Source organism: Pogona vitticeps, chromosome 2 (assembly GCF_051106095.1).
Source record: "Pogona vitticeps strain Pit_001003342236 chromosome 2, PviZW2.1, whole genome shotgun sequence".
Taxonomy (NCBI): Eukaryota; Metazoa; Chordata; class Lepidosauria; order Squamata; family Agamidae; genus Pogona; species Pogona vitticeps.
In genome coordinates, this window is record NC_135784.1 from 23,156,483 (window position 1) to 23,181,705 (window position 25,223).

A 25,223-nucleotide genomic window follows, 5' to 3' on the forward strand; every position below is an offset into this window, starting at 1 on the left:
AAGTTGTAACAGAGAACTGTATTTCCAACATGCATTTCAAAGATCTCCTAATGCAATAATAGTTTCCAATCTTGGGTAATTCTGGTGTTCTTGCATTGCAATTCCCAGAAGTTTTCACCACAAGCTGTGATGGCCCCAGGTTTCAGGGTGTTGCAGTCCAAAAACACATGGGTTACCCAAAGTTGGGAATGACTTTCCTAGGGAGAAGCACTTTGGCTTTTTCAAGTTTGGTTTGGGCACAAATCCTGGTAAGCCCCACTCTCCTTTACAATAAAGTACAGTGGTGCCTCGCTAGACAGTTACCCCGCATGACAGGTTTTTTGCTAGACATTGGCTTTTTCCAATCGCTATAGCGATTCGCAAAACAGTGATTCCTATGGGGGAATTTCGCTGGACAATGTTTGGTCCCTGCTTCGCAAACCGATTTTCGCTAGATGACAATTTTGACAGCACCCTCCGCACTCACAAAACGGGTGTTTTCGGGATCTAAGCTTCGCAAGACAGCGATTTAAACAGCTGATCAGCGGTTCGCAAAGCGGCTTTCCTATGGCCGATCTTCCCTAGAAGACGGTTCTTCCCCTTTGGAATGCATTAAATAGGTTTCAATGTATTCCGATGGGGAAATGCTTTTTTCTAGACAATGATTTCACTAAACAGCAATTTCAGTGGAACAAATGATCATCGTCTAGCGAGGCACCACTGTATTGCCAGCTGAGTCAGAACAATTTCCCCATTTACTGGGGTGTAAGGGGGAAAGATGCATAAGGGGTTGGTTGATTTGCGTAGAAAGGCTCTTGGACTGTGTATGCCTATAGTGGAGTATACTTGGATTGACTCAGAAACATTTGAAGACATTTTTCCCAGAATTGGACCGTGACATTTTGTTGGCTGGGGCAGAGCAGCAAAGGGTACCTCCCCTTCCCTCCCCTGACACCACTCCTTTATGAAAGTCAAGGTGCATAAGCAAAAACACCAGACAAATTATTTTGGCGCACAAGGCAAAAATTCCCCAAAGCACCTGTCATCATCCCTGGCAGTAATCAGAAAATAATAGCAACGTAAACAGCCAAGAATGATCTACACACCAGTGGTTCCCAAGCTGGGGGTCCCCAGATGTTCTTGGACTGCAGCTCCCAGAAGCCTTCACCACTAGCTGTGCTGGCCAGGATTCCTGGGAGCTGTAGTCCAAGAACATCTGAAGTTTGGGAGCCACTGTTCTCTGTTTGCATGATGACACCCAAAAATCTGCTTCCCTGCGGGGGCTGCCTTGTTCTGCCTAATGAGCTGCCTGGAGGTCAATTTGGATCAAAATCATGTTGAGATGTAGGTGGCGGTCTCATGCAGCATGCCGACAATTCTTCCAAATTACTTGCACTTGAGGTGGTACGTTAAGAGGTCAGTACGCCCTGGCATGTTTCTGTAGCTACAGGGGACAACTCCCTTTTAGCTAATCAACGGAGGAAGTGTGTTCATAAATGTTGAAGCCCTGCAGCTTCATTTCTGGCACCTTCTTCCGTTGCAAAATGGATACTGGAGCCAAGATGTCACGAGTGGTGCCAGTTAAGAAGCACAAAGCACAACATCCAGGGTTGGCTCAGATGAATAGACTCTCTCAACGCAGATGACTTTATTATAACTAAAATGTCTGTTTTGCAAATAGAGTGGGGCAATTCAACAGGCATATTCCCCCCCCCATTATCTGGATACTCAATTTATTGATCTCAGAAGGCTGGGTCAACCTTCAGCGGGCTGCCTGAATCCATTGGGATTGAACTCAGGTTGAGAGCAGGAGTCTTGAGTGTAGTACTGCAGTGTAGCCACTGTGCCATGAAGCTCCTTTGAAAAACTACAGTGGGGTCTTGACTTAAGAACGGCTCGAGTTAAGAACATTTTGACTTAAGAACCGCTCTCATAGGAAAATATTGACTTGACTTACATACTTAGATTTGAGTTAAGAACTGAAAAAAACCATGTGGGAGGCAGGGAAAGTGCAAAATTTGAACTTTCAGTTAACTGTTGGCTAGTGAAAAGGGTGCCTGTCTGCTTCCTCACTCCTCCCAGCGTTTAGAGAGTGGATTGGGAGTCTTCAGATAGCAGCTTCCCATTAGTTTCTATGGACGGAAAAGAACAGATACGGATCAAATGGTTCTCAATGCATTCCCATGGGAAATGCAGATTTGACCTGAGAACTTTTTGACTAGAGAACCGCCTTCCAATACGGATTAAGTTCTCAAGTCAAGACCCCACTGTACTTTTTAAAAATAGTTCACACCTATTAATTGTTGCAGTGTTTGGGAAAGACCACAGGTTACAAAGATGAAATAGTAACTCATTACATTACTTCCTGTGGGGGCAACTGATAGACTGAATAAAAACAGTTCTTTACTCCCAGATTTAATTGATATGCCCATATGGTCTGGTCAAACACAGCCTTTACTGGTGCGTCACTTTCCATAACATTTTTAAAGGGTAGAAAAAAAAATCAGAATGGATAAAATGGCATAAAAATGTCTCTGAAATGCCTTGAAATGCCTTTTAAGTGTTAACTAGAAAACACCAGTAATGTAGTTTATATCAGCATCATTACACTAATAATATAATTTAGTTACTGTGAGTTACTTCATTTTTGAAATGTATTTTTGTAACACCCTTCTTAGCCTGTACCTTACATTATTTGCTAACCAGTTTCTTCCAGGTTGTGTACTGGGCAGGTACTTTGGTTTCAACAGCAAAAATACCCTTAAAGACATTCAAACCGCATAGGTTCGACATGTGCCCTTAATCAAAATAGGGCTGAGTTCAGGAGTTCCTCCTAAAAGTTACAGAGGCAAATTATGGGAGTCCCCCCATCCCATAATTCCAGATGTTTCTGTGTGTGTGTGTGTGTGTGGTATTATAGTAATTCTGTGTGTGTTTGTGTGTGTGTGTGGTATTATAGTAATTCAAGGATCAAAGTTGCACACTGGCTCTGAGGAAAAGCTTTGTGAGAAGGGAGGGATAACTTTAGAAAAACAAACAATGTAATTGTGGTTTCCTTAAAGCCCCACAGGGTGTCTTTATTGGAGATATTATTTAAGCCAGAGGATTACGTTTACACAATACATCCCATCCCCTAGGAATAAAGACATATATAATACTTTAAATGTGGTTGAAGCAATTTGAAAATAGACATTTGTAGCATTCCACAGCATTTTTTTTTCAGGACATACCGAACATGTGTCCAAACCACTTTCATTGCACTTATAATGCAATGTATGCCGTTCCCGGTAACCGCTGTGCCAGTGCACTGATTCTTCCTCCACAACCATATGGAAATAATATATCTTCTTTATGTGCCTTTAATAAAAAGCTCACCGCTCTCACCACATGCATACACCACGATTTGAAAAAGATATAGTTTGGGCTACAGGTGATAGAACCCTTTATCTAGTGATCCAAATAAGCTCTAGTATATATGCATGTACAGTGGTGCCTCGCAAGACAAATGCCTCGCAGGACAAAAAACTCGCAAGACAAATGGTTTTGGCAATGGGGTTGATGACTCACAAGAGAAATATTCCTATGGCCATGCTTCTCAAGACAAATGTTTTCCGTTTTTTTTCTTCCTGCCTCACGTTTGCTGATTTTTAAATGTTGTTCTATGATGTTTAAAAAGTTAATTTTTAAAATTGAAATTTTTAAAATCATCTGCACAATATGTATGGCTTTAAAGAGCACTTAAGAAACCCTTTGTAAACCAAATTTGACTTTGTTCTGACTTTTTTTGCCCATAGGAACGCATTAATTAGATTTCAAAGCATTCCTATGGGAAAACACGTTTCGCACAACGAGTTTTTCGCAAGACAACATTAACCGCGGAACGAATTAAATTTGTCTTGCAAGGCATCACTGTATAAATTTACATCCCGCCTTTCCTCCAAAGAAGTAAGGGCTCTTTTTTCCACCTAGTTTTATTTTCCCAACAATCCTGTGAGGTAAATTATCCTGAGATACACCATGGTAGGATCAAGATCGTCCAGCAAACTTCATGGCCTAGCAGGGATTTTAATCCAGACTTCCCTGGTACTAGCCCAGCTCTCTTATCACTACATCATGGAAGCAGGAGGCAGCACATTCAGTGTCCAGTAGAGAGGGAGATGAACCACCAAAATGGCAGTTTGTTTTGGTTTGTGGGTCGTCAACTTTGACAACTCACACATCCCCCCCCAGTGAACTGATTAATGACAGATCGGTTTGTTCGTTTGTTGGGGTGGGTTAGACAATTTGTGGGGCTGTCTTTTTTAAAAAAAGAAGCTGACACCCCCCCATCCCCACAGCCTGCCTCCCCACCTGCTTCCAACTGCTCTGTCACTTCCCTACCTTGTCCTGCCATCTCCTGCTCTGCCGGCAGCTGCAGTGGAACAGAAGCTAGTCTGCCGGAATGGTGGTTTCCATTCCGGCAGCCTATCTTCCGTTCCATTACGAATAGTGGCAGGGAGGTGCTTCCCTTTGGGCAAGTGTGCCCAAAGGGCATCCTTCCCCTCGCTGTTTGCAAATATATATGGGGAAGGGGGATTCCTTCCAGGCAGCCAGGGAAGTTGTCTGTTTGTCTATGCCCGTGAGGATCAGCTGCTCTGCGAGGGCATAGAAAGAGAGGGCAAGCCTGTCTGAAGGGAATCCCCCCCACGCTGTCTTTGTGAACAACGGGGTGGGGGCGGATTCTTTCTGGGCAGCCCGACGGCTTGCCTGTCTGTCTATGCTAGCACAGAACAGCTGACAGGGGAAGCCTGACCAAAGGGTATCCCCACCGCTGTTTGCAAAGACGTAGAAGGGGATGAATATATGATGGATCAGTGATACTCAACGAATATCGTGATTCATTTTTATATTCATCCCTATATCTAGTTTCCAGTGGAAAGGAATATAAACACACACACACACACACACACACACACACACACACACACACAGAGAGAGAGAGAGAGAGAGAGAGAGAGAGAGAGAGAGAGAGAGAGAGAGATGGGGTACAGTGGTGCCTCACTAGACAGTTTTTTCGCTAGACATTCAATTTTTGCGAACGCTATAGTGATTCACAAAACAGTGATTCCTATGGGGGAATTTTGCTGGACAGTGTTTGGTCCCTGCTTTGCAAACCGATTTTCGCTAGACGACGATTTTGACAGCTCCCTCCGCGTTCGCAAAACAGGTGTTTTCGGGACCTAAGCTTCGTAAGACAGCTGATCAGCTGTTCGCAAAGCGGCTTTCCTATGGCCGATCTTCGCTAGACAATGACGATTCTTCCAGGTTTCAATGCATTCCAATGGGGAAATGCTTTTTGCTAGACAATGATTTCGCTAAACAGCGATTTCAGTGGAACGGATTATCATCGTCTAGCGAGGCACCACTGTATTCTGGAAAGGAGAGTGGAAGATAGCTGTGAACCAGAATAAATCAACACAGGACTAGTGGTGCACTGAGTCTCGTGGCTCAGTGGTTAAAGTGCAGGACTGCTCACCACCTGAAATCAGCCACGATGGCCAGCTCAAGGTTGACTCAAGCCTCCATCCTTCTGAGGTCGATAAATTGGGTACCCAGCTCACTGCAAGGATGGGGCCAATGTATAGCCTACATAATTAAATAATAAACCACGCAGAGAGTGCTTTGAACGCTATGGGGCAGTAGATAAGCATTACACATTTTGGTTTTCTTTACTAGTTCTGGGTGGGCAGTGGGAAGCCTGCAGCTCTCCAGATCTTATTGGACCCCAGGGTCCAGCTACCAAGACATCCAGCCACCATGGCCGATCTAAGAGAGGGGAGCTGATGATGAAGTTGTGCTCTAACAACATCTGGAGGGGTCATAAATTCCTCATTCCTGGATGGGATGAAGCAGCAGACTGCCAATGCCAACATAAAGGGCCTAGATTCCTTTCCCTCTGGTTATGTAATGTAATATAACCCTCTCACATTTTTATTCATGGTGTACCAACAAAAAAAAAAAAGATTAAAATGAGATGTTAACAGAAGTGTATAAAATGATGTATGGTGCAGAGAAAATAGTGAGATTGGCCAGGTATCATCCCATCGAAGTGACTCAAAAAAATTTCACACAATCCACAGTAAATTTATGGAATTGATTCAAGACGCATCGGCAGCCGCTGGCTTAGATGTTTGTATGTTTGTTTTTAAGGAGTACAGCATAACTTTGCATGTTTCCTCAGATCTTGCAAATGCAAAGCTGTGGCTTCCTTTCTTAATTCCATCCGTTTCATATTTAGTCTTCCTCTTTTCCTGCTGCTTTCAACTTTTACCAGCATTATTTCATCCAATTACCTCCGAAGAAATCATATAATTAAATAATCTTTAAACACCTTGTGTATTTATAGTGTTCTGGTTGTTTTGCCATGCTCTCTCTCTCCCCCATCACTTTATGCCCTTTCACCACAAAGTCTCTCGCTACAATCTTCTTGAAGAAGCTTGTGGACTGAACAGTGGCGTGCCTTATACCCAAATTTCTGCCTCCCTTGGTCTACTCTCTGCATTGTATCTTCTTATCTGTTTATACAGGAATTGTATCTTGTCTCTACTTTCTAAATATCACAATACTACAGTGACTTTGCTTCTGGGCTTTGCAGGAGGAATAGAGGTTTGCTTTAGGGACCCAAGGAAAATAAATGGCCTCAGAATCCATCTTCTCCGGGCAACCCTACAGACGGACTGAAATGCAACAGGTGAAGCTTTTAAGAGGATTTTCACCTCACAAGCTTCAGTGTGAGAGAGGCAGTTGCAACAGGCCGCAAAGCAAGACTGTTCAATACTTAGAAAAACTATTATTGTTGTTATTCAAATATACCAGACACAATCGATCAAAATGATAAAAACATTGACTGGCATCATATAACAGATACAAGTTTTAACCACAAACCTAAGTATCTGCTAAATATCAGCACAGTATGTGTGTTGTTCCTAATATTGCCATTTTTTGAGGCTCTGATGGCATTTTTTCTGACTGTGTGAAATTTCTTGATGATGGTCATGATGCAAAAACTTCAGGCACAGTCAATCAAAATTACAAAAACATTGACTGGCATTATGTAACAGATACAGTGGTGCCTCACTTAACAACGATAATGTGTTCCAGGAAAATCGCCGTTAAGCGAAAACATTGTAAAACGAAATTAAAAACCCAATTGAAACGCATTGAAACCCGTTCAATGCGTTCCATTGGGGTAAAAACTCACAGTCCAGCGAAGATCCTCCATACGGCGGCCATTTTCGCTGCCTGTATAGCGAGGAATCTGTCCCTAAACACAGCGGGGAACCATTTTAAGAACCCGGTGGCCATTTTGAAAACCCGTCGATCAGCTGTTTTTGATCGTTGTAAAGCGAAAATCGGTTCCCGAAGCAGGGAACCAATCATCGCTAAGTGAAATTCCCCCAATTAGACCATCGTTTTGCGATCGCAAAAAGATCGTCATAAAGCGGATTCATCGTAATGCAGGACAATCGTTAAGCGAGGCACCACTGTATAAGTTTTAACCAAAAACCTAAGTATCAATTAAATGTTGGCTGTATGCTGTTGTATGTATGTAGGTATGTATGTAGGTATGTAGGTATGTATAAATATATGTATGTGGTTCCAAATATTGTCGTTTTTATAGTTCTGATGGTTGTTATTATGTTGCCATATTACAATTGTTTTTATTCTACTTGTTGTGAGCCGCCCAGAGTAGACATTGTCTAGATGGGTGGCATTTAATCTAATAAATAAAATAAAATAAAGTAGTAGTAGTAGTAGTAGTAGTAGTAGTAGTAGTAGTAGTAGTAGTAGTAGTAGTAGTGTAGCAGCTTCACTGGGAATTGGCCATGGTAGTTGGGATATTCTGGATGTTATAACAAGTAGCAAGTGACATTTCCAAGCTCTGAGGCCCCAGAAACACGTTGAAAGTGGAGAAGCTAGTTTGCAGTGTGTGCGGTGTATATTTATATGTCCACACATGTGCGATAAAAGGCAGCGTATATAAGCAGAAATAAAAGGCATGTGCAGAGCATATGAAGAATCCTTTCCCTTTCCCCTCGCCTCTGAGTCATGATCTCCCCAGCAGAGTCCCTTGGCACTGAGGCCTCCCCTGACTGATCCATCCCAGTTTGGAGCCGAGTTCAATTCCCCCTGCAGGCTGGGCGTGTGTGGAGGCGACAGAATTGGCTCAGGGGCAGGAATGTCGGCTCTGTGAATCAGCCCCCGCCACCCTTGCCCCCCTCCTCGCCCCGGCACATGGGGGTGGACAGGGGAGGGGAAGAATGTGCGCCTCTTTGATTTATTTACTTTATATCAGCGGGTGTACTTATCAAAGTCCACCCCAGGAAGGGAAGGGGAGAAGGAGGCTTGCTAAATTTACAGCTTAAGCAGCGGATCAGACTTGATCACCACTGAAATCGCCTCTCAGGAGGGAGTGAGGCCTAGTGGGTGGGTTTTGGGATGGTGTCACTTTAGAGAAAGGGGGAGCATTTGGAAAAAGAGTTCCTGGTTCTCTCCTGCCCTTTCCTTCTGTGAGAGGCTATTCATATATAATAGAGGCGTTTTATTTACTCCCAATAAGTAAGGGAGCAGCCCCTGGAGGGGAAGAAAAGAAGTCTAGTAAAGTTTATTGGAAAAATTGCAGTCCTTCAGGCCAACAGCTGGAATAATAATAAATCGGAGGCAAGCTCTCTCGCTCTCTCTTTTTTTTTTCCCAGAGCTCAGATGTTTGTTAATTCCCAGGGCTTCCAAAAGTGCGTTGACCTGAATTGTGATGGAAACGTTTAGCTCCTCATCTATATAGCGAGGTTAATTCAGGATATAATGGCCACCATTTTCCTCCCCATCTTGGCAGGACGTCTGTTCCTTAAGCAGCTGTGTGAACAGGCAGAAATTCTACTGATTAAGTTTTCTTTAAATTATTTCCCCTGGCAGTGCGGCATAGCTGTGGAGAAAGCTTCAGCTGTTAAAAGCGTAAGAGACCAGCCAGGGAAAAAAAAAGCAGGTGGCAACTTTAAGCAAGCCTTAACTTTAAAAAAAGAACACTAAAAATCCAAATAAATGTTCTTCTTGGACCAGGCAGGACGGCTACTGCATATAGAAAGCTGTCTTTGGTTGAATTAGACTCTTGGTTTCTACAGTTCAGCATTTCTGCTTTAGTCTTCCTGGATCCAGCACTCTTCAGATGTGTCGGACTACATGTCCCATTATTTACTTCCATGTTGTCTGTGGATTGTGGAGGTTGTTGTCCAATGCATCTAGAAGGTAGCAGGTTGAGGAGAACTGGTCTAATGTGGAATTTGGGAAAAATTACCTTTTTTTTTGGACGAGAACTCCCAAATTCTCTCAAGCAGCATGGATAAGGAGTTGTACTGAAAAAAAAACCCAAAGTAATTTATTCAAATTCAGGTTTTTCTCTATCAAATTGCACCCTCAAGGATGCCCCCCCAAAAAATACGTATTATATGCACATATAATTTTACATATGCTAATCTCTATGAACGGAAGTAGTTTTCAAAATGATAGCTAGAATCCTGTTTTCTCTCTCTCTCTCTCTCTCTGTCTCACACACACACACACACACACACACACACACACACACACACACACACACAACACACAAACACACACAGACGCATGCATGCCCGCATGCACACACACACACACACATACACACACACACAGAGAGAGAGAGAGAGAGAGAGAACACTTTTGAATTGACAACACCTCTTTCTCTTCTTTCTTTTCATTTAATCCAGGCCAAATAAAAGGCTAATGATGTCTGCAATTTCTTTGGAAATAAAGTTTTCTGGCTGTCGCCCACTAGGTCCCAAGGCTCTTTGGTTGTGAGGAAGGTGTTGGGGTGCTGTGGGACTTTAATTTCTGAAAATTACTACTATCATCCCAGGATAACTTTATCAGTGGCCGTGATTTTCAGAAATTCAAAACTTCTCCTAGTCTGGTGCTCACCCCTCAAAAGGACCCCAAAGCTTTGGGACCTTTGGGGGGGGGTTTGAGGAACAGATTTTTAGTTTAATTTCCAGAATAATCACCCATGTCATCAGCCATGCAAACAGGATTTTAGCCATTATTTCGAAATGCAATTCCATCACCATAATGGAAGAGGGTGTGATCTGTTAACTTGTGTATGATGTGAAGAACGGATGCCTTCAAAGCTCCTGCTGCTCCCCTTTTCCATTTCATCCAAATCAAATAAAAATTACTTTTTTATCCCAGCCAATATGGCCACTGATCATGACCTCCAGTCCAGAAAAATAAGTTTTCCCATCTCTGATTCCGACTTGGCTTAAACAGTCCTTCAAATAAAATATGTGCTCAGATGAGGACTGCCCTCTGTAAAGTTGAACTTATGGCCATTCTACTTAATATCTCATATTTTTCACTGCTCAGTAAGGAGTCCCTCTTATCCCTTAGACTGGTCCTCAACCGTGGGCCTCCAGATGTTCTTGGACTTCAATTCCCAGAAATCCTGGCCAGCAGAGGTGGTGGCGAAGGCTTCTGGGAGTTGTAGTCCAAGGACATCTGGGGGCCCAAGCTTGGGAACCGCTGCCTTAGACTAAGAGCCACTGTATATGTTAGGGAAAAATTGTGTTCCCTGGAGTTATGCAACTGTTTTTTCCTTCCAACATAAGATTTCTTCAGACACGCATGCCTCAGGAATCAGACTTGGAAAATATTTATTTTTTTAATTTAAAATATTTTTACCCCACCTTTCTTTTTGAAAAAGACCCATGTTTATCCTCTGGTGTCCAATCACAAAACAAAGCATTCGAAGTGCAAAATATCAGGGGGTGGGAAAGTATGAACGATGACAAACAGATGTCTCTCTTCACTTGAAGGAACGTCGCTTCAAAAGCTAGTGCAATTTATACTATGGATATTGACCCTAGGATAAACCGTCCTGCAGGACTGGACTAGGGTCTTGGCTAGGAAGCCATATATAAACTTATTATGTTATCAACACCTATGTGGAATCCGAATTCGAGCCGTCAAAGATTTGTTGTCAACGAAGCCAGACATAATCGGTCAGCCGACTTTGTGTCCAGCAAATTCTCATTGCTAAGTTAGCTCCCTTTTGCAGGAGTGTAGGCTGATGTGTAATGGCTTTGAGCAAGGCAATCCCACAACCTCTGTTGCTGTGTAGGCCGTTATCATAAAGGAAGTCCTAAGGATGTGATTCTACTCTTTCTGTTCATTTTGGCCTGCTCTTATCTAATCTGGTTTTCTCTTCCCTGCCGGGCCAATCTTGGATGTGTCTGTGTTTGCCTTTCAATGCACCCTACGATTTGTTTTTTCTGTTGTTACGGACTGTTACGGCTTCCCGACCGCCCGGCTTTGGCAGCGACTCTGAGATTCCCTCTGAGGCCCTCTGTTTGCATTCCTGCTGTCCACATCAATGGGATACGCTATATCCACATTGCGCTTAACCATTCCCTTAGTGGCTTGACAATAAAACCCAGTGGTGATCTTTGTGGAGAGTGGGTTCGAAAACCAACCCTTTCATTTGGTTTTCCCCAACCAGAATGGATTTATTAAGGCTGGCGTGTATGTGTGTGTGTAGAATTGGCTGAGAAAGATTTTAACTGTTATTAATGATGTGAATTTAACTCTGTCTGAACTTGGCTGTGCATGAGATTTGTCCATGTTTCTCAGGGACTGTCTCTCGCAGCGGATACCCAAGGCTTGAAGGCAACGGATGTTAGGAAATGAGCAGAGTAGCAAAGAGCTATAGATGATAGAAGTTTGCCCTGTTTTTTCTCTGCCCGAGGGTGCTGTCCTATGATCAGTGCTGAAGGAAGATTCAGCAACCCGTCCAGACAACTTTTGTGCTTGGAATGGGTGAGGGAGAGATCTCAAGTTGTGGTCACACTGGCAATTTGAATTGATTTCTGTTCAGATTTTTTTTAAAAAAAAAAATTAAAAAATTCAGGTCACGTGATGTTTCAACGAGTGGCCACTTTCAAATGCACTGAATGGAAATCAGTTTATTTCTAGCGATTTACACTGGTTTTGTCATCTACACTGCTGAAATCGACTCCTTTCCAGAAAAACCACATTGAATTGGATTGATTTTAGAAGCGAAGCATTTTAAAAAATCCCTGGTGGCCAGTTTTTTTAAAAAAAAACTTGCTTTGCAGGACATATACATTTATTTCATTCTTGCATTGTGTGAATGATAAAATCTATATCGATTTAAATGATGCTTAAATGTAGTTGCTATTGCCAGTGTGGCCACAGTTTTACTCTACACCTCAGGCAGCAAAATGTCTTGAGACAGGGGAAATCATCTTTCCCCATAAGATCTCAGATGTTGCCCTTTTTTTTCAGCTTCCAGCACTGAAATCAAGGCAGGCAGCCTATTTACCGGATCAAGCAGGGAATAATTTATGCCACCTTCATTGGACCTGTTGTGATTTTAAGCAGCAAGATTTTGTTACAAGACTGTTTCTCTTCCTTGTAAGAGGAAGGAACACAGGAGGGGTGTGAGCAGAATTCAGGGGATTGTCTTTCACAAATAAGGCCTCGATGAAAAAGATGGAAAATTTTTGGTGCCTTCTAAATTTTGGTGCCCTGGTAAGGCAGAAAATCTCTCCCAAATTTCTCCCTGTCCCTGGCAATGAAAATATAGATATTGCAAGATAAATAAACCAACAAACTGAGGTCTTTCCCTTTGCTGTTGTGATACACAAAACCTGCTACCTGAGGCCCAAACTAAATGGTGCAGTTAGCCTGTCATTAGAGCACGGCTCCTTTAAGAAGCAAAATACTTATTTCCTGCATTTGGAAGGGTTTGGAGTAAATCAATGGTTTCCAAACTTAGATAACCCGGGTGGTTTTGGACTGCAATGCCCAGAACTTTTTGCCATCAGCTGTGCCGGTTGGAGTTCCTGAGAATTGCAGTCCAAGAACACCGGGGTTACTCAAGATTGAGAACCACTGGGCTTGACCAGAGGTCCCCAGCCCGTGGCCAGTCCATGGCCTGTCAGACTGGGTTGAGAGACAGACCTCCCCCAATCCACCCCGCCCTCACTCCCCCCTCCGCACAGCCCCTTTGCGCATGCACATGAGTGCGAGGGGTGCCCCGGCTTCCCCAACCGGTCCGCGGGGTTAAAAAGTTTGGAGACCTCTGGGTTAGACCCCATTGGCAAGGCCATTTCCATTTTATCGGATATGTAATTCTATCCTGTCTTATTCTTTTCACCTTGCAAATTAGCTTGCTTTGGTGTTGTGACTGGCCACTGAGTGGTAAACATGGGCTTCATTTGTAAATCTCAATGAGCTGCGAAGGAATTGCGTATCTTGAGGGAAAACATAGTTAGCAGGAAATAAACATTTCTTTCCTGGGTAATGTGGTCCTGAGTTGCCTCACTCTCCCCAACAGTAGGGCCGACGTTGTACCATATGTCTCTGATTACCCTTCGCACGACTGGTTCATTTCTCCTTTTTATTCCTTCCCCTCTCCCACAGGTGTATATTATGGGGTGGCCGCTGAGCCCAGTTTCCTTCCTCCTCTTCCTCTTCTGGCTGGGAGCTTCTTGGGAGGCGCATGTGCCCCAGCCCGTCACCATCCATCATCCTTCCACCATCCCATCCAACGCAACCGTTTTCTCTCATGTCTATACCATAAAGCTGGCCGGAGACGTCACCGAAGGCGAGGTGGCCTCCTCTTCTCCGCAAGAGGCCTTGGGGCCCCCTGGGTCTTCCCGGGGAGGAGGTCTCTTTGAGCACACCCTAGAAGGGCCGGATCAGGAGCACGTGGTTTTCACCCATCGCATCAATCTTCCGCCTCAGACCTGCGGGTGCCCTCCAGGGACCGAGGACACCCGGGAGCTTCTGAGGCGACTGCAGGCTCTAGAAAATGAAGTGCGGACACTAAGAAACACTTGCCAAGCCGGGGGAGGCGGTTGTTGCCCTGCTGCCTCCACTACCCAGGCTAGTACAGGTAACGTCTCAGGGGCAGAATGAATGAACATGGTGCGGATGATATGCTGTTGCTTCTCTCTGATTAGAGCTCGGGGAAATTACTGGCTATAATCCTCAGAAAAAAAAACTGTAGACGTTTTAAAGCTGCAAAAATATGTATTTTTTAATTTACAGATTAAAAAATATATTTTACAATTGCGCCTGACGCACCCTACAAGCCGAAAGGTGGAAGGGTTGAGGGAGAGAATTAGGCACCACTTAGAAGAAAGGAGTGTGTTGTGGTTTTGCGGCGCCACGAACAATTCGTTGGCTCAGTGGGAAAGCAGTAGCAACGCACGGATTGGTCTACTGAAATGTATCCAGAGTTTAACAAACATACAGAAAAGCAGGTGGCGAGGATTAAGGAAGGTTACAGAAAGGGAAAGGGGAGTTAAGAAGGAGGGAGGGGGGAAAGACTGCCTGAACATGTGTTACGAATCCCCTTTTTCGCATCACATCATGACCCTAACCCCAACCACCACATTAGAAAGGGGTTCTCCTCCAATCAAGGGGAGGGGAGGATGAACCACATGTTGCAGGCATGAAACAAAACAGTTAGTTCTGGCCTGGATGTGGAAAACAGAAAGGAGTGTGGTTTGTGATTAGGATTTCTCTGACGATCTTACAGAACAGCTTTAAGCTGTCCCTTGATTTTTACAATTGTCAGAAGGCTCAGTTCCCTTTTCTTAAAGTGATACCAATTCCTGCAGATCTCGGGGTCGGCCTGTTTATCAAGCTCCCACCCAGGTACATCCTGCCTCAGCAATACCATACCAGCAGCTGGACCAGGGAAGGTTGGAACGAAGGGGTTATAGGGAGAGCAAACCCTTATAGAGTGGCCACAGAAGTGGTCCAAGTGGATTAAATCAAAATACAGTGGTGACTTGCTAGACGATGATAATCCGTTCCACCGAAATTGCTGTTTAGCAAAATCATTGTCTAGCGAAAAGCATTTCCCCATTGGAATGCATTGAAACCTGTTTAATGCGTTCCAATGTTTAAATCACTGACTTGTGAAGCGTAGGTCCCAAAAACACCTGTTTGCGAGCGTGAAGGGAGCTGTCAAAATCACCGTCTAGTGAAAATCAGCTTGTGAAGCAGGGACCAAACATTGTCCAGCGAAATTCCCCCATAGGAATCACTGTTTTGCTATAGCGATCGCAAAAAGCCAATGTCTAGTGAAAAAACTGTCATGTGGGGTAACTGTCTAGCGAGGCACCACTTAATAGAGTAAATAACAAACAAACAAAGGATGGGAGACACTACCATCACTAACCCCTTCCTTCTTCCCCCTCCCCTTTGTATTTCTCTTATTTTGCCTCTCAGGCCAAACAGACATACGCACCTTGTGTTCGCATCATGGTTCCTTCAACCTCTCTCGTTGCCAGTGTGATTGTGAGCCGGGTTGGGGCGGCCCAACCTGCGCGGAGCCAGCCTGCCCTCGGGGCTGTGGCGGCCCACAGCGGGGCAGGTGTGTGAACGGCCGGTGCCAGTGCCACCCCGGTTACTCCGGCGTTCGCTGTGAAGAGCCACCTTCCTGCCCCGACGACTGTAATGACCAAGGCCGTTGTGTGGACGGACGTTGCCAGTGCTTCCAGGGATACGTCGGGCCTTCCTGCTCCGATCCAGCCTGCCCCGAGGACTGCCAGGGCCGGGGGAAATGCGTGTCGGGACGGTGCCTGTGTGACCCAGGTTACTCCGGAGCTGACTGTGGGAGCCGGGCATGTCCGAGTAACTGCAACCGGCGGGGAGAATGCCGCGATGGGCGTTGCGTGTGCGAGCCGGGATTTACAGGGCCAGCCTGTGGCACGAAGGCCTGTCCCAACCATTGCAACCAGAGGGGTCGCTGCCTGAAGGGAGGAGTGTGTGAATGCCACAAAGGGTACACCGGGCCGGATTGCGGGCAACTGGCATGCCCGGAGGACTGCAGTGGTCATGGGGAATGTCAGAACGGGGTATGCCTGTGCCACGACGGTTATTCTGGAGATGACTGTGCCATAGGTAAGTGGGAAGATCTCATTTCTGAAATCTTGGCCATAACAAAAACAACATTTAAAATTTTTAAAACAATGCAAAAAAAAAAAAAGCAGTGTGTGCTGCTTATATGCCAACCCCATAGCACTTAAAAGTACTCTCTGAATGGTTTGCAATGTAATTATGCAGGCTACGCATTGCCCCCACCTCCCGTGAGCTGGCTACTCAATGCTTTTTAAAAGAGATTTTTAAAAAGCATTTCTAAAATGCTTTTTTTTTTAAAAATGATTTTTAAAAGGCTGACAGATATATTTTGTTAAGAGCTTTCCTGGGTGTGATTGGGTTCTAATTTTAAGACAGGCAGTTCTGCCTTCTTTATGAAAGTTATCACAGGAGACGGGGCAACATAATATAACGATTTCATATCTTTTAACGGAGTGGTATGAACAACAACTTCAGTGGGTCCAATGGGACCAGCAGCCAGCAATGTTTCAGGCCACACCCCATGTAATCCAGGCATTTCAAAAGGGTCTTTTAACGAGGGGCCATTCCAATCTCCTTGTGATCGGTAGGTTCCCTTATAGGATGGCTTCTCACCACGTGGATAGTCCCATAATTTGGGTGTTGAGCCCAATCGCCTTCGGGTCGTGTTGTGCCAGTTGGTATTGGGTCTGGATGCACCGATCCTTCTTCCAGGGACCTTTCCCTCTCTGGTAAACATAGACGGTCTATCCTCATAATGGTTCTACCTCTCCTAGATGTACAGTGGTGCCTTGGACGATGATTATCCGTTCCACTGAAATCGCTGTTTAGTGAAATCATTGTCTAGCGAAAAGCATTTCCCCATTGGAATGCATTGAAACCTGTTTAATGTGTTCCAATGGGGAAGAATTGTCATTGTCTAGCAAAGATTGGCCATAGGAAAGCCGCTTTGCGAACCGCCGATCAGCTGTTTAAATCGCTGTCTTGTGAAGCTTGGGTCCTGAAAACACCTGTTTTGCAAGCGCGGAGGAAGCTGTCAAAATAGTCGTCTAGTGAAAATCAGTTTGCAAAGCAGGGACCAAACATTGTCCAGCAAAATTCACTCATAGGAATCACTGTTTTGCTAATCGCTATAGCAACTGCAAAAAGTCAATGTCTAGCGAAAAAACTGTCTTGCGGGGTAACTGTCTAGCAAGGCACCACTGTACTTCAATTCCCCCTCTTTACTGGCCGTTCGAGACCTTCCTCTCGCGATCATCCCCTTTAAGAGCGAAAGAGACTACATAGGGCCCTTCAGCACTTTGTGAAATCCCCTTCTCTTCTTCTCTGTCTTCCACCTCCGGGCTTTCCCACTCTTCTGATCCCTCAACTTCTTTTCTCCCTCCTTATCCTCTCTGGCCTGTATTCCCCCTTTCCCCCCTCTGTCATAAAAAAAATCTTTCCACAGCTGGTTGATCTCCTCCAGCTATCGCTTTCCCACCTTTTCCTCTTTCAAAATCCCCGCCTTCTCCTCCTAACGTCATAGCTTGAACCATTGAGGTCAATAGGGTAAAGATGGTGCCGAATCCTTCCGCCTTGGATGAGTGAGGGGACGGCTCACATCTGGGTTCAGGGGAGTTCAGCTGGTTCGCCCTCACACAGTCTGTTTCCCCAAAAACATGAAATACGGTACAATTGTTAGCCATCGTTTTATATACAAGTAGACACAATGGGTTTGGAGATAGGTTCAGAAGATGAATTTTTATTTATTGTTGGTTGGTTTGTTGCATTTATTGCATTTATCTGTCACCCATCTAGTGGCAGGCTATTACTCTGTACACAAAACATAAAAACACCCAAACCCCTTACCCGTGGAACAAGACAATCCCCAAATCAATCCACCACCCCACCACCATCACCACAAATAACCCTGGTGGGGACAGCAGCCAATTAGGAAAATTAAAATACATGGAATAAAAGACTGTCGATGGGGGAGGATATCCAAAAAAAAGTATCTCTGAAAAGCCTGGTGCACTTCCATTCCACAATGGGTGGGGCTCCCTACAGAAAAGTCACAGATTTCCACTCCTCCTCTCAGGGTGCCTATCCACCAGAGGAACGGGTGGTTTGGATGGACAATCTCAGGTTGAGGCGCTCGGACAGGTAACCGTGAAGTGCCTTATATGTCAACATTAATACCTCGCCAACGGATTGAAATGAATACAGTTATGGAAGCAACCTGGCCATCAATTAGTACAATTACATAAGCATCCTTGGCTATAGTGACCAGACCATGTAAACAGAGGTGGGCCTTTGAAATACAAAAAATGTTGAACCAAAATCTGGCTTTGTTTTCTTTTCTCTCCCCCCCCTTTTTTTTTAAAGTTAACTTCCAGCATAGTTCTGTCTTTAAAATCCTGGGCTGGCTCATGGTGTCAACAGGGGCATGGGAGTTGTACGCTCCCATCCAAAACTTCCTGAAGGCCTTGTAATCCAGCCCTTTGTGTCGCCAGGAAGCTTCCATTCATTCCTGGATCCCCAGATATTCTTGAACTACAACTCCCAGAAATCCTGCCCAACACAGCTAGTGCTGAAGGCCTCTAGGCATTGTAGTCCAAGAACATCTGGGGACCCAAGGTTGGAAACTATTGGGAAGATGGACAAGTTGCCTTCGTTTTGTTTTGAGTGACTTCTCCACTTCCCCCACCCTTAGTTGCTTTGCTTTGTCATTAGAGGACAGCAAATGGTTAATGATGTAATCTGTTATTATTTTATTTTTACTGGTATGGAGGGGGAGAAATATTTGTGAGATTTCCGCCTCAGGCGTTGAAATAAATATGGCCAATTCTTGAGGGCTTATAGACTGTGATTAGGCGATTAGGAAAGAGCAGAGGGGTTGAACTCAATTTCATTTTGGGCTGCATTGGCATTATGGTTGCCCTCAAAGGGCCGGTTGTATCTATACAATGGTGCCTCGCTTAATGATTACCTTGTTAAACGACGAAACCGCTTTATGATGAAGTTTTTGTGATCGCTATTGCGATTGCAAAATGATGTTCCTATGGGGAAATTCGCTTGACGATGATCGGTTCCCTGCTTCAGGAACCCATTTTTTGCTAGACAACGATTCTAAAACAGCTGATCAGTGGCTCTCAAAATAGCCGCCCGCTGTGGAAAATGGCTCCCCGCTGTTTTTAGCACGGATTCCTCGCTTTACAGGCACCGGAAAATGGCTGCCCTATGGAGGATCATCACAAAACGAGCAGGTATTTCACCCATTGAAACACATTGAATGGTTTTCAATGCATTTCAATGGGTTTTTAAAATTTGCTTGACGACGATTTCGCTTAACAGAAATTTCAATGGAATGGATAATCATCGTCAAGAGAGGCACCACTGTATAAATGTAAGAACAGGAGTGAGCAATAGCCAGGACTACATTTCCCAAAGTGCTGCACACCGCCCAAGGACCTGCACTTTTTGACTCTTAGCTGCTTGGAATGCTGGGATTAGAAGTCCCGCTGGGCAGATTCCCAGCATCCTTGCAGAGCATTATGGATAACCAAGTAAATGCCTGTGTATTGTATACTGCACGGTAGCAGGCAACACTGCGAGGGCCACATGAAACGGGCTGAATTCGGCCCATGGGCCTTGAGTTTGACACATGTAGCCTAGAAGGAGGTATCTGTTACTCTGCCTCAGGCAGCTAATTCTGTTGGGCACTCCCAGTCTGCCCCATTACAGATGATCCAAAGGAGGGTTGAAACTCTGACATCTGGCAACCCTAAGCCTTGTCAAAGGCCTCCTTTTAATAAAGAAATTGTAATTATCTTATGAGAGACTGTGAGTGCAAGACCTGTTTAGAGTCACACAAATCTCCAGTTCTCTGTAAACAAATCTAGCTGTTCTTAGAGATTTGTCTATTTTTTCCCAGCTTGAAATTGGAGCAGGGGGCCGAACCAACTTTACTTAAAAATAAAACAAAACAGAGATGTTACAATTGTTTTTATTTTAAACTTGTTAATCTTCACAAATACTAAAGAGTTTTTTCTAGTATGTTAAAGATAAGCAAATGATCAACTTTAGACAAAAAGCTATAAATGGTTTTGATGTTCAAAACTGTCCGTGGGCCAGACAGGAGCGGCTCGCGGGCCGTATGTGGCCCTCGGGCTGCACTTTGCCCAGGTCTGATATACTGGGCTAGAAGATGGACTGAATATCATGAGATTGTGTTTCAATGGGATTTTTTTATTTCGCTTAACGAGGATTTCGCTCTACAGCGATTTCGCTGGAATGGATTATCCTCGTTAAGCGAGGCACCACTGTACTATGTATAACTGAGCCTCGTGGCGCAGTGGTTAAACTGCTGTACTGCAGCCAAAACTGTGCTCACGACCCAGGGTTCAATCCCAGGTAGCGGGCTCAAGGTTGACTCAGCCTTCTATCCTTCCGAGGTCAGTAAAATGAGTACCCAGCTTGCTGGGGGGGGGGCAATGTGTAGCCTGCGTAATTAACTTGTAAACTGCCCAGAGAGTGCCTGAAGCGCTATGGGGCGGTATATAAGCAGCACGCTTTGCTTTATGTACTTTGACTTCAAAGAGACAGACACGTTGATGACTTTGCTTCCGGCAGCCAAGTGTGACACTGTCCAAGAGAGAACCATTTTAGTGAGGCTTGTAAAGGGGATTTATATGAGAAGAAGCAGACAGAAATACAATGTCTTTAACCTCCTCTCCCCTCTCCAATTTTTCTCCCGGCGTAAACAGAGATTCCCTCCATTGGCATCCACGTGTCACATCGAGATGAAACATCTTTCCGTCTGGAGTGGAACCGCCCAGAGGTTTCTGTGGATGGCTACGAGGTCCATGTGGTACCCATGGTAACTGGATATTTGTATGGAAAAATTGCTTCTGCAGGAATTGTGTGGGGGGGAGAAAGTGTGTGGAATGGATGTGTAATACAGAGTAAGAGAAAAGGGAGAGAGAAAAAGACTCATCGAATCATGGAGCTGAAAGAGGCCTATAAGACCATCGAGTCCAACCCTCTGCTCCATGCAGGAATACAAATCAAAGCAGATCAAAAGAAATTGCTGTCCAATTTTCTTTTGAACGCCTCCAGTGTTGGTAGTGCTCACCACCTCCCAAGGTCTTTGATTCCATTGCCATACTGCTCTAGCAGTTAAGGTGTTTTTCCTGATATCCAGCCTAAATCTGGATTCCTGTAGCTTGAGCCCATTATTACGTGTCCCGCACTCTGAGATGATTCGAGAGCAGATCCTGCCCCTCCTCTGACAACCTTTTGAGTATTTGAGCAGAGCTATCCTGTCTTCCCTCAGTCTCCTTTTCTCCAGGCTAAGCATGCTGAATTCTTTTAGTCTTTCCTCCTAGAGTTTAGTTTCCTATCATCCTTAAGAGAAAGAGACGTTTGTACTAAGGATGGAAAGGAACAGGTAATGTCTCACACAAAACCGGACAGCCCGTTGCCTCCGAAAACCCCACTTTCTCTGCATTACAAGTGCAGGAGAGCTCCCACAATACCCCAATACAGAGAAGTGCAAGAATTTTTCTCCCTTTAAGGGAGTTTGCTTTTTAAAAAAGGAAAGCCCGAGCAATTTACTATACGCAGAAATGATACAAGCGCCCTCCTCTTATGGTCTAGACATTGGGCTCACAGAAATGGTGAATGAGTGAGTGAATTAATCAGTGTTCAGTGGTTTGTTAACAATCATAGGTGCGATGATTTGACTAGACACTCATTGTTACACATGGGGGTTGTTTCCTGTTCATGCGTTGAGTCCACTCTGCACCTGCTTTTGCCTCCAACCCACAGAAGGAACGTCAGGACGGTGAATCCATCCGCTTGCCCGGCTCTGAGACCGTCTTTGAACGAAAAGGGTTGAAGCCTGGGGAAGAATATGTCGTGACCATTCGGACGGAAAAAGGACAGCGCTACGGGCCCCCTGTCACCCAGACCGTGCGTACACGTATGTAACCTGAAGAGAGCGGTGTATATATTTGCATGTATGAGGATCCCTTTGTCTCGCTCTGTCTCTTCCTGACTTTCTCTACCTGTGACCTGGATTGTTTCTTCTTCTTTTCTTTCTTCCTTTTTTTTAGCCAAAATGGTGGGCGTATCTATAAATTCCTTTCCTGTGTACTTTTCATACACAGATCTGGAAAGAGGGTTAGTTAGTGAGTAAGTGAGTGAGTGAGTGAGTGAGTGAGTGAGTGAGTGAGTGAGTGAGTGAGTGAGTGAGTGAGTGAGTGAGTGAGTTAGTTAGTTAGTTAGTTAGTTAGTTAGTTAGTTAGTTAGTTAGTTAGTTAGTTAGTTAGTTAGTTAGTTGAAACTACAACCCTCAGATTGCCCCCAGCCGGAACATTTACTTCATTGTTTAAAAATTGATTTATGGGGAGCGGGAGGTGATTAAGAGGTTGTGAGGTGGTGAAGAAAGATTGCTCTGAGACCAAAATCATAACCTGTCACATGATCCAGTCTCTTTCTGGGTGGTTATCATCATTTGTCAGGATGAGTATGATTTCCTGATCGCTCTCTCTCTCTCTCTCTTTATTCATGCCTGTGCCATCAACGGGCATGATACCGTACGGAATGAAAGACAATAAAATTGTCTTAAAATTTTACTTTCCATGTTTATGTATGGGTATGGATACTTATAACAGAACGTGGTGGCGCTGCGGGTTAAACCACAGAAGCCTCTGTGCTGCAAGGTCAGAAGACCAAGCAGTCATAAGATCGAATCCACGCGACGGAATAGTGAACGCCCGTCGCTTGTCCCAGCTCCCGCCAACCTAGCGGTTTGAAAGCATGTACACGTAGGTACCACCTCAGTGTGAAGGTAACGGCGTTTCGTGTCTAGTCGCGCTGGTCACGTGACCACGGAAACTGTCTACAGACAAACGCTGGCTCCACGGCTTGGAACCGGGGATGAGCACCGCCCTCTAGAGTCGGACACTAGCAGACTAAATGTCAAGGGGGACCTTTACCTTTACCTATGGATACTTATAGCTGGCTGGATAGCTCAATGATTTGGCCACCTGGCTGCAGAGCCAGAGGTTTGGACTTCAATTTTCCACTGAGTATCCCAGGAGAAGAGCCAGCTAGAGATGGGCATGAACCAGTTCAGCATGGTTCGGCTGCATAGCTATTCCACGGGTGCCCCGGCATTTCCTGCCTCCTCTGGTCGTGTGAGTGCCCATGCAGAGGCAAGATTTGTAGGCGGTAGAGCTGGGAAGACATGCCACTGCCTCTGAGTGGTTGGCCACCAGAGGAGGCAGGGCAAAGGAAGTGGGGGCACCCACTGAGCAGCTGAGCAGCTGAACCACTGAACCTTGACGAACTGCGGTTCGCGCCCATCTCTGAGAGCCAATATGCATGGCCTCAGGAAAACTGCACAGCCCCAGGATGTCCCTAAAGGAAGGGAATGGTAAACCACTTCAGAGGACTCCCAGCCTAGAAAACCATGGAAACAGTCACCATAATTCAAAATTGACTTGAGGGCACACAATTGCTATTTTATTATCAGGACACTTATACATATATTGTATAGACCAATACATGTATTGGTCTATTAAGTTTGAAAACAAAATCTTGAATTCGACACAAAATGGAAAGCAAATGCTTTAAGGAACCTTAAGTGGCAAAGTTATAAAGCCATTTAAGCCTAGAACAATTATAGATATCTCATTCGGCACAAATGCATTTATATGTTTTTTGCAGCATGTGACTAAGAGAACCTATATTTTAAGTACCTCTTCCTGGAATGTAATTGTTACATAACAGCACTGATGTTACCTGTCTGTCATGGGTTTGGAGGGAAAGTTCCATCCTATGGGGAGTGGAAGGCGGGACATCAGGAGGAGGGGCTGTACTGTATAAATATGTGATGCGTGTGTGGTGAGGAGATGCTGAGACAAACACTGAAAGACACTGGGTTGTGACGAAGCAGCAGCTGGGAAGAAGAAGCTGTTGTGGGAGTCTGTGTGTCAGACAGGGTACTACTGTGTGTCAGAGTATCAACCTGATAGGTTCAGGTGTCTGTTGGTTAGCCAGAACTGATAGGTTCAGGGTCTGTGCTTCAAGTTAAGGGTTCTGGGTGAACCAAACTGTATGCTTGTATGAGTGAGAATAAGCCACGTTACTTTATTTTATTCACCTGATTGTTTATTTTTCCCTGTGTGTATTTAAATAAACCTCATTCTTTTTATTGTTTAAAAATCCATCCCCGGTCTGTGTGACTTATTAAAGGGAATGGTTGGTGGCAGCTTAGTGTAACTGTGTGACATATCCCAGTAGGTCTGGGTTTGTCATATTGATTGGTGTCCAGCGTGTGGGATACGACTGGTCCAGTTGTCCAGTGGTCCAGCAAAGCCTTGGCAAGTGTGCCCAGAGCAAGGGGGGTCTAGTCAGGGACAGTCTGAGGCGCGTAGGTAATCTTCTAGGTGTACCTCACGGGGAGGTGCGCTAGTAGAAGAACGTGCCAACTGGGGAGACTTAGATTAAGGTGCTCTGAGGCAGCCTAGTTTTGGCGGGAAAACGCTGAGGCAAAACTGCATAGCAACAGCGAGCTAGCTTGCCAGCTGAGAGGCCCAGCAGAGGGGGGTAGGCTCTGACTCGATACTGTTGCAATTTAGTGCTGAAGAACAGCAGCAATCTCTAGGGAGAGCTGGTTCTGAGGCAAAAAGGAAAAAAGTGGTCGTTTTATTCTGAGGCTTGACTTTTTAAAGTAGCCTGTTCTGAGGGGGGGTTATGCCCTTGACTCGAAGCCAAGTAGCAGAAATGAGTGAAGTGAAAGACCCCCAGATTGACCAAGGTTCTGAGGATGAATTTGGCTCAGTGCAGGGTGACAGCACAGGAGAGCAGAACCCAGAACTTAGAAAATTGCTCATAGCCCAACAGCATGAACTGAGGATGAGGCAATTTGAAGTGGAGGAAAGGTTAGAGAGAGAAAAAATGGAGGAAAGGGAAAGAGAGAAACAGCGGCAATTTGAATTAGAGAGAGAGAGAATGGAGAGGGAGGAAAGATTGGAGAGAGAGAAAATGGCGTTTGAATTAAGAAAACTGGAACTGATGAACCAGAACAATAATAATAATAGGGATTCTGAGGGAGGCCAACTGTCTAAGGCTGACCTGAAGAAATTCCCTGTGTACCACAAGGGAGATTGTCCCGAGGTGTTCTTTTCCCTAGTGGAAAGAGCGTTTGTGGACTTCTCAGTGAGGGAAACTGAGAAGATGACCATCATGCGATCTTTAATCAGTGGTAGCCTGGCTGAGGTTTATGCCGAGATGCCTGA

General features: G+C 44.9%; 1 protein-coding gene across 1 annotated transcript in view; it reads left to right on the top strand.

Annotated features, from left to right (window-relative positions):
- Window positions 1-25,223, top strand: part of TNXB (tenascin XB) — a 139,380-nt gene that overhangs the window by 16,357 nt on the left and 97,800 nt on the right. The window contains exons 2-5 of the mRNA XM_078386829.1: window positions 13,486-13,960; window positions 15,307-15,981; window positions 20,682-21,055; window positions 21,745-21,898. Of these exons, the coding sequence (XP_078242955.1) occupies window positions 13,486-13,960; window positions 15,307-15,981; window positions 20,682-21,055; window positions 21,745-21,898 (1,678 nt within the window). The remainder of the gene's footprint in view (window positions 1-13,485; window positions 13,961-15,306; window positions 15,982-20,681; window positions 21,056-21,744; window positions 21,899-25,223) is intronic.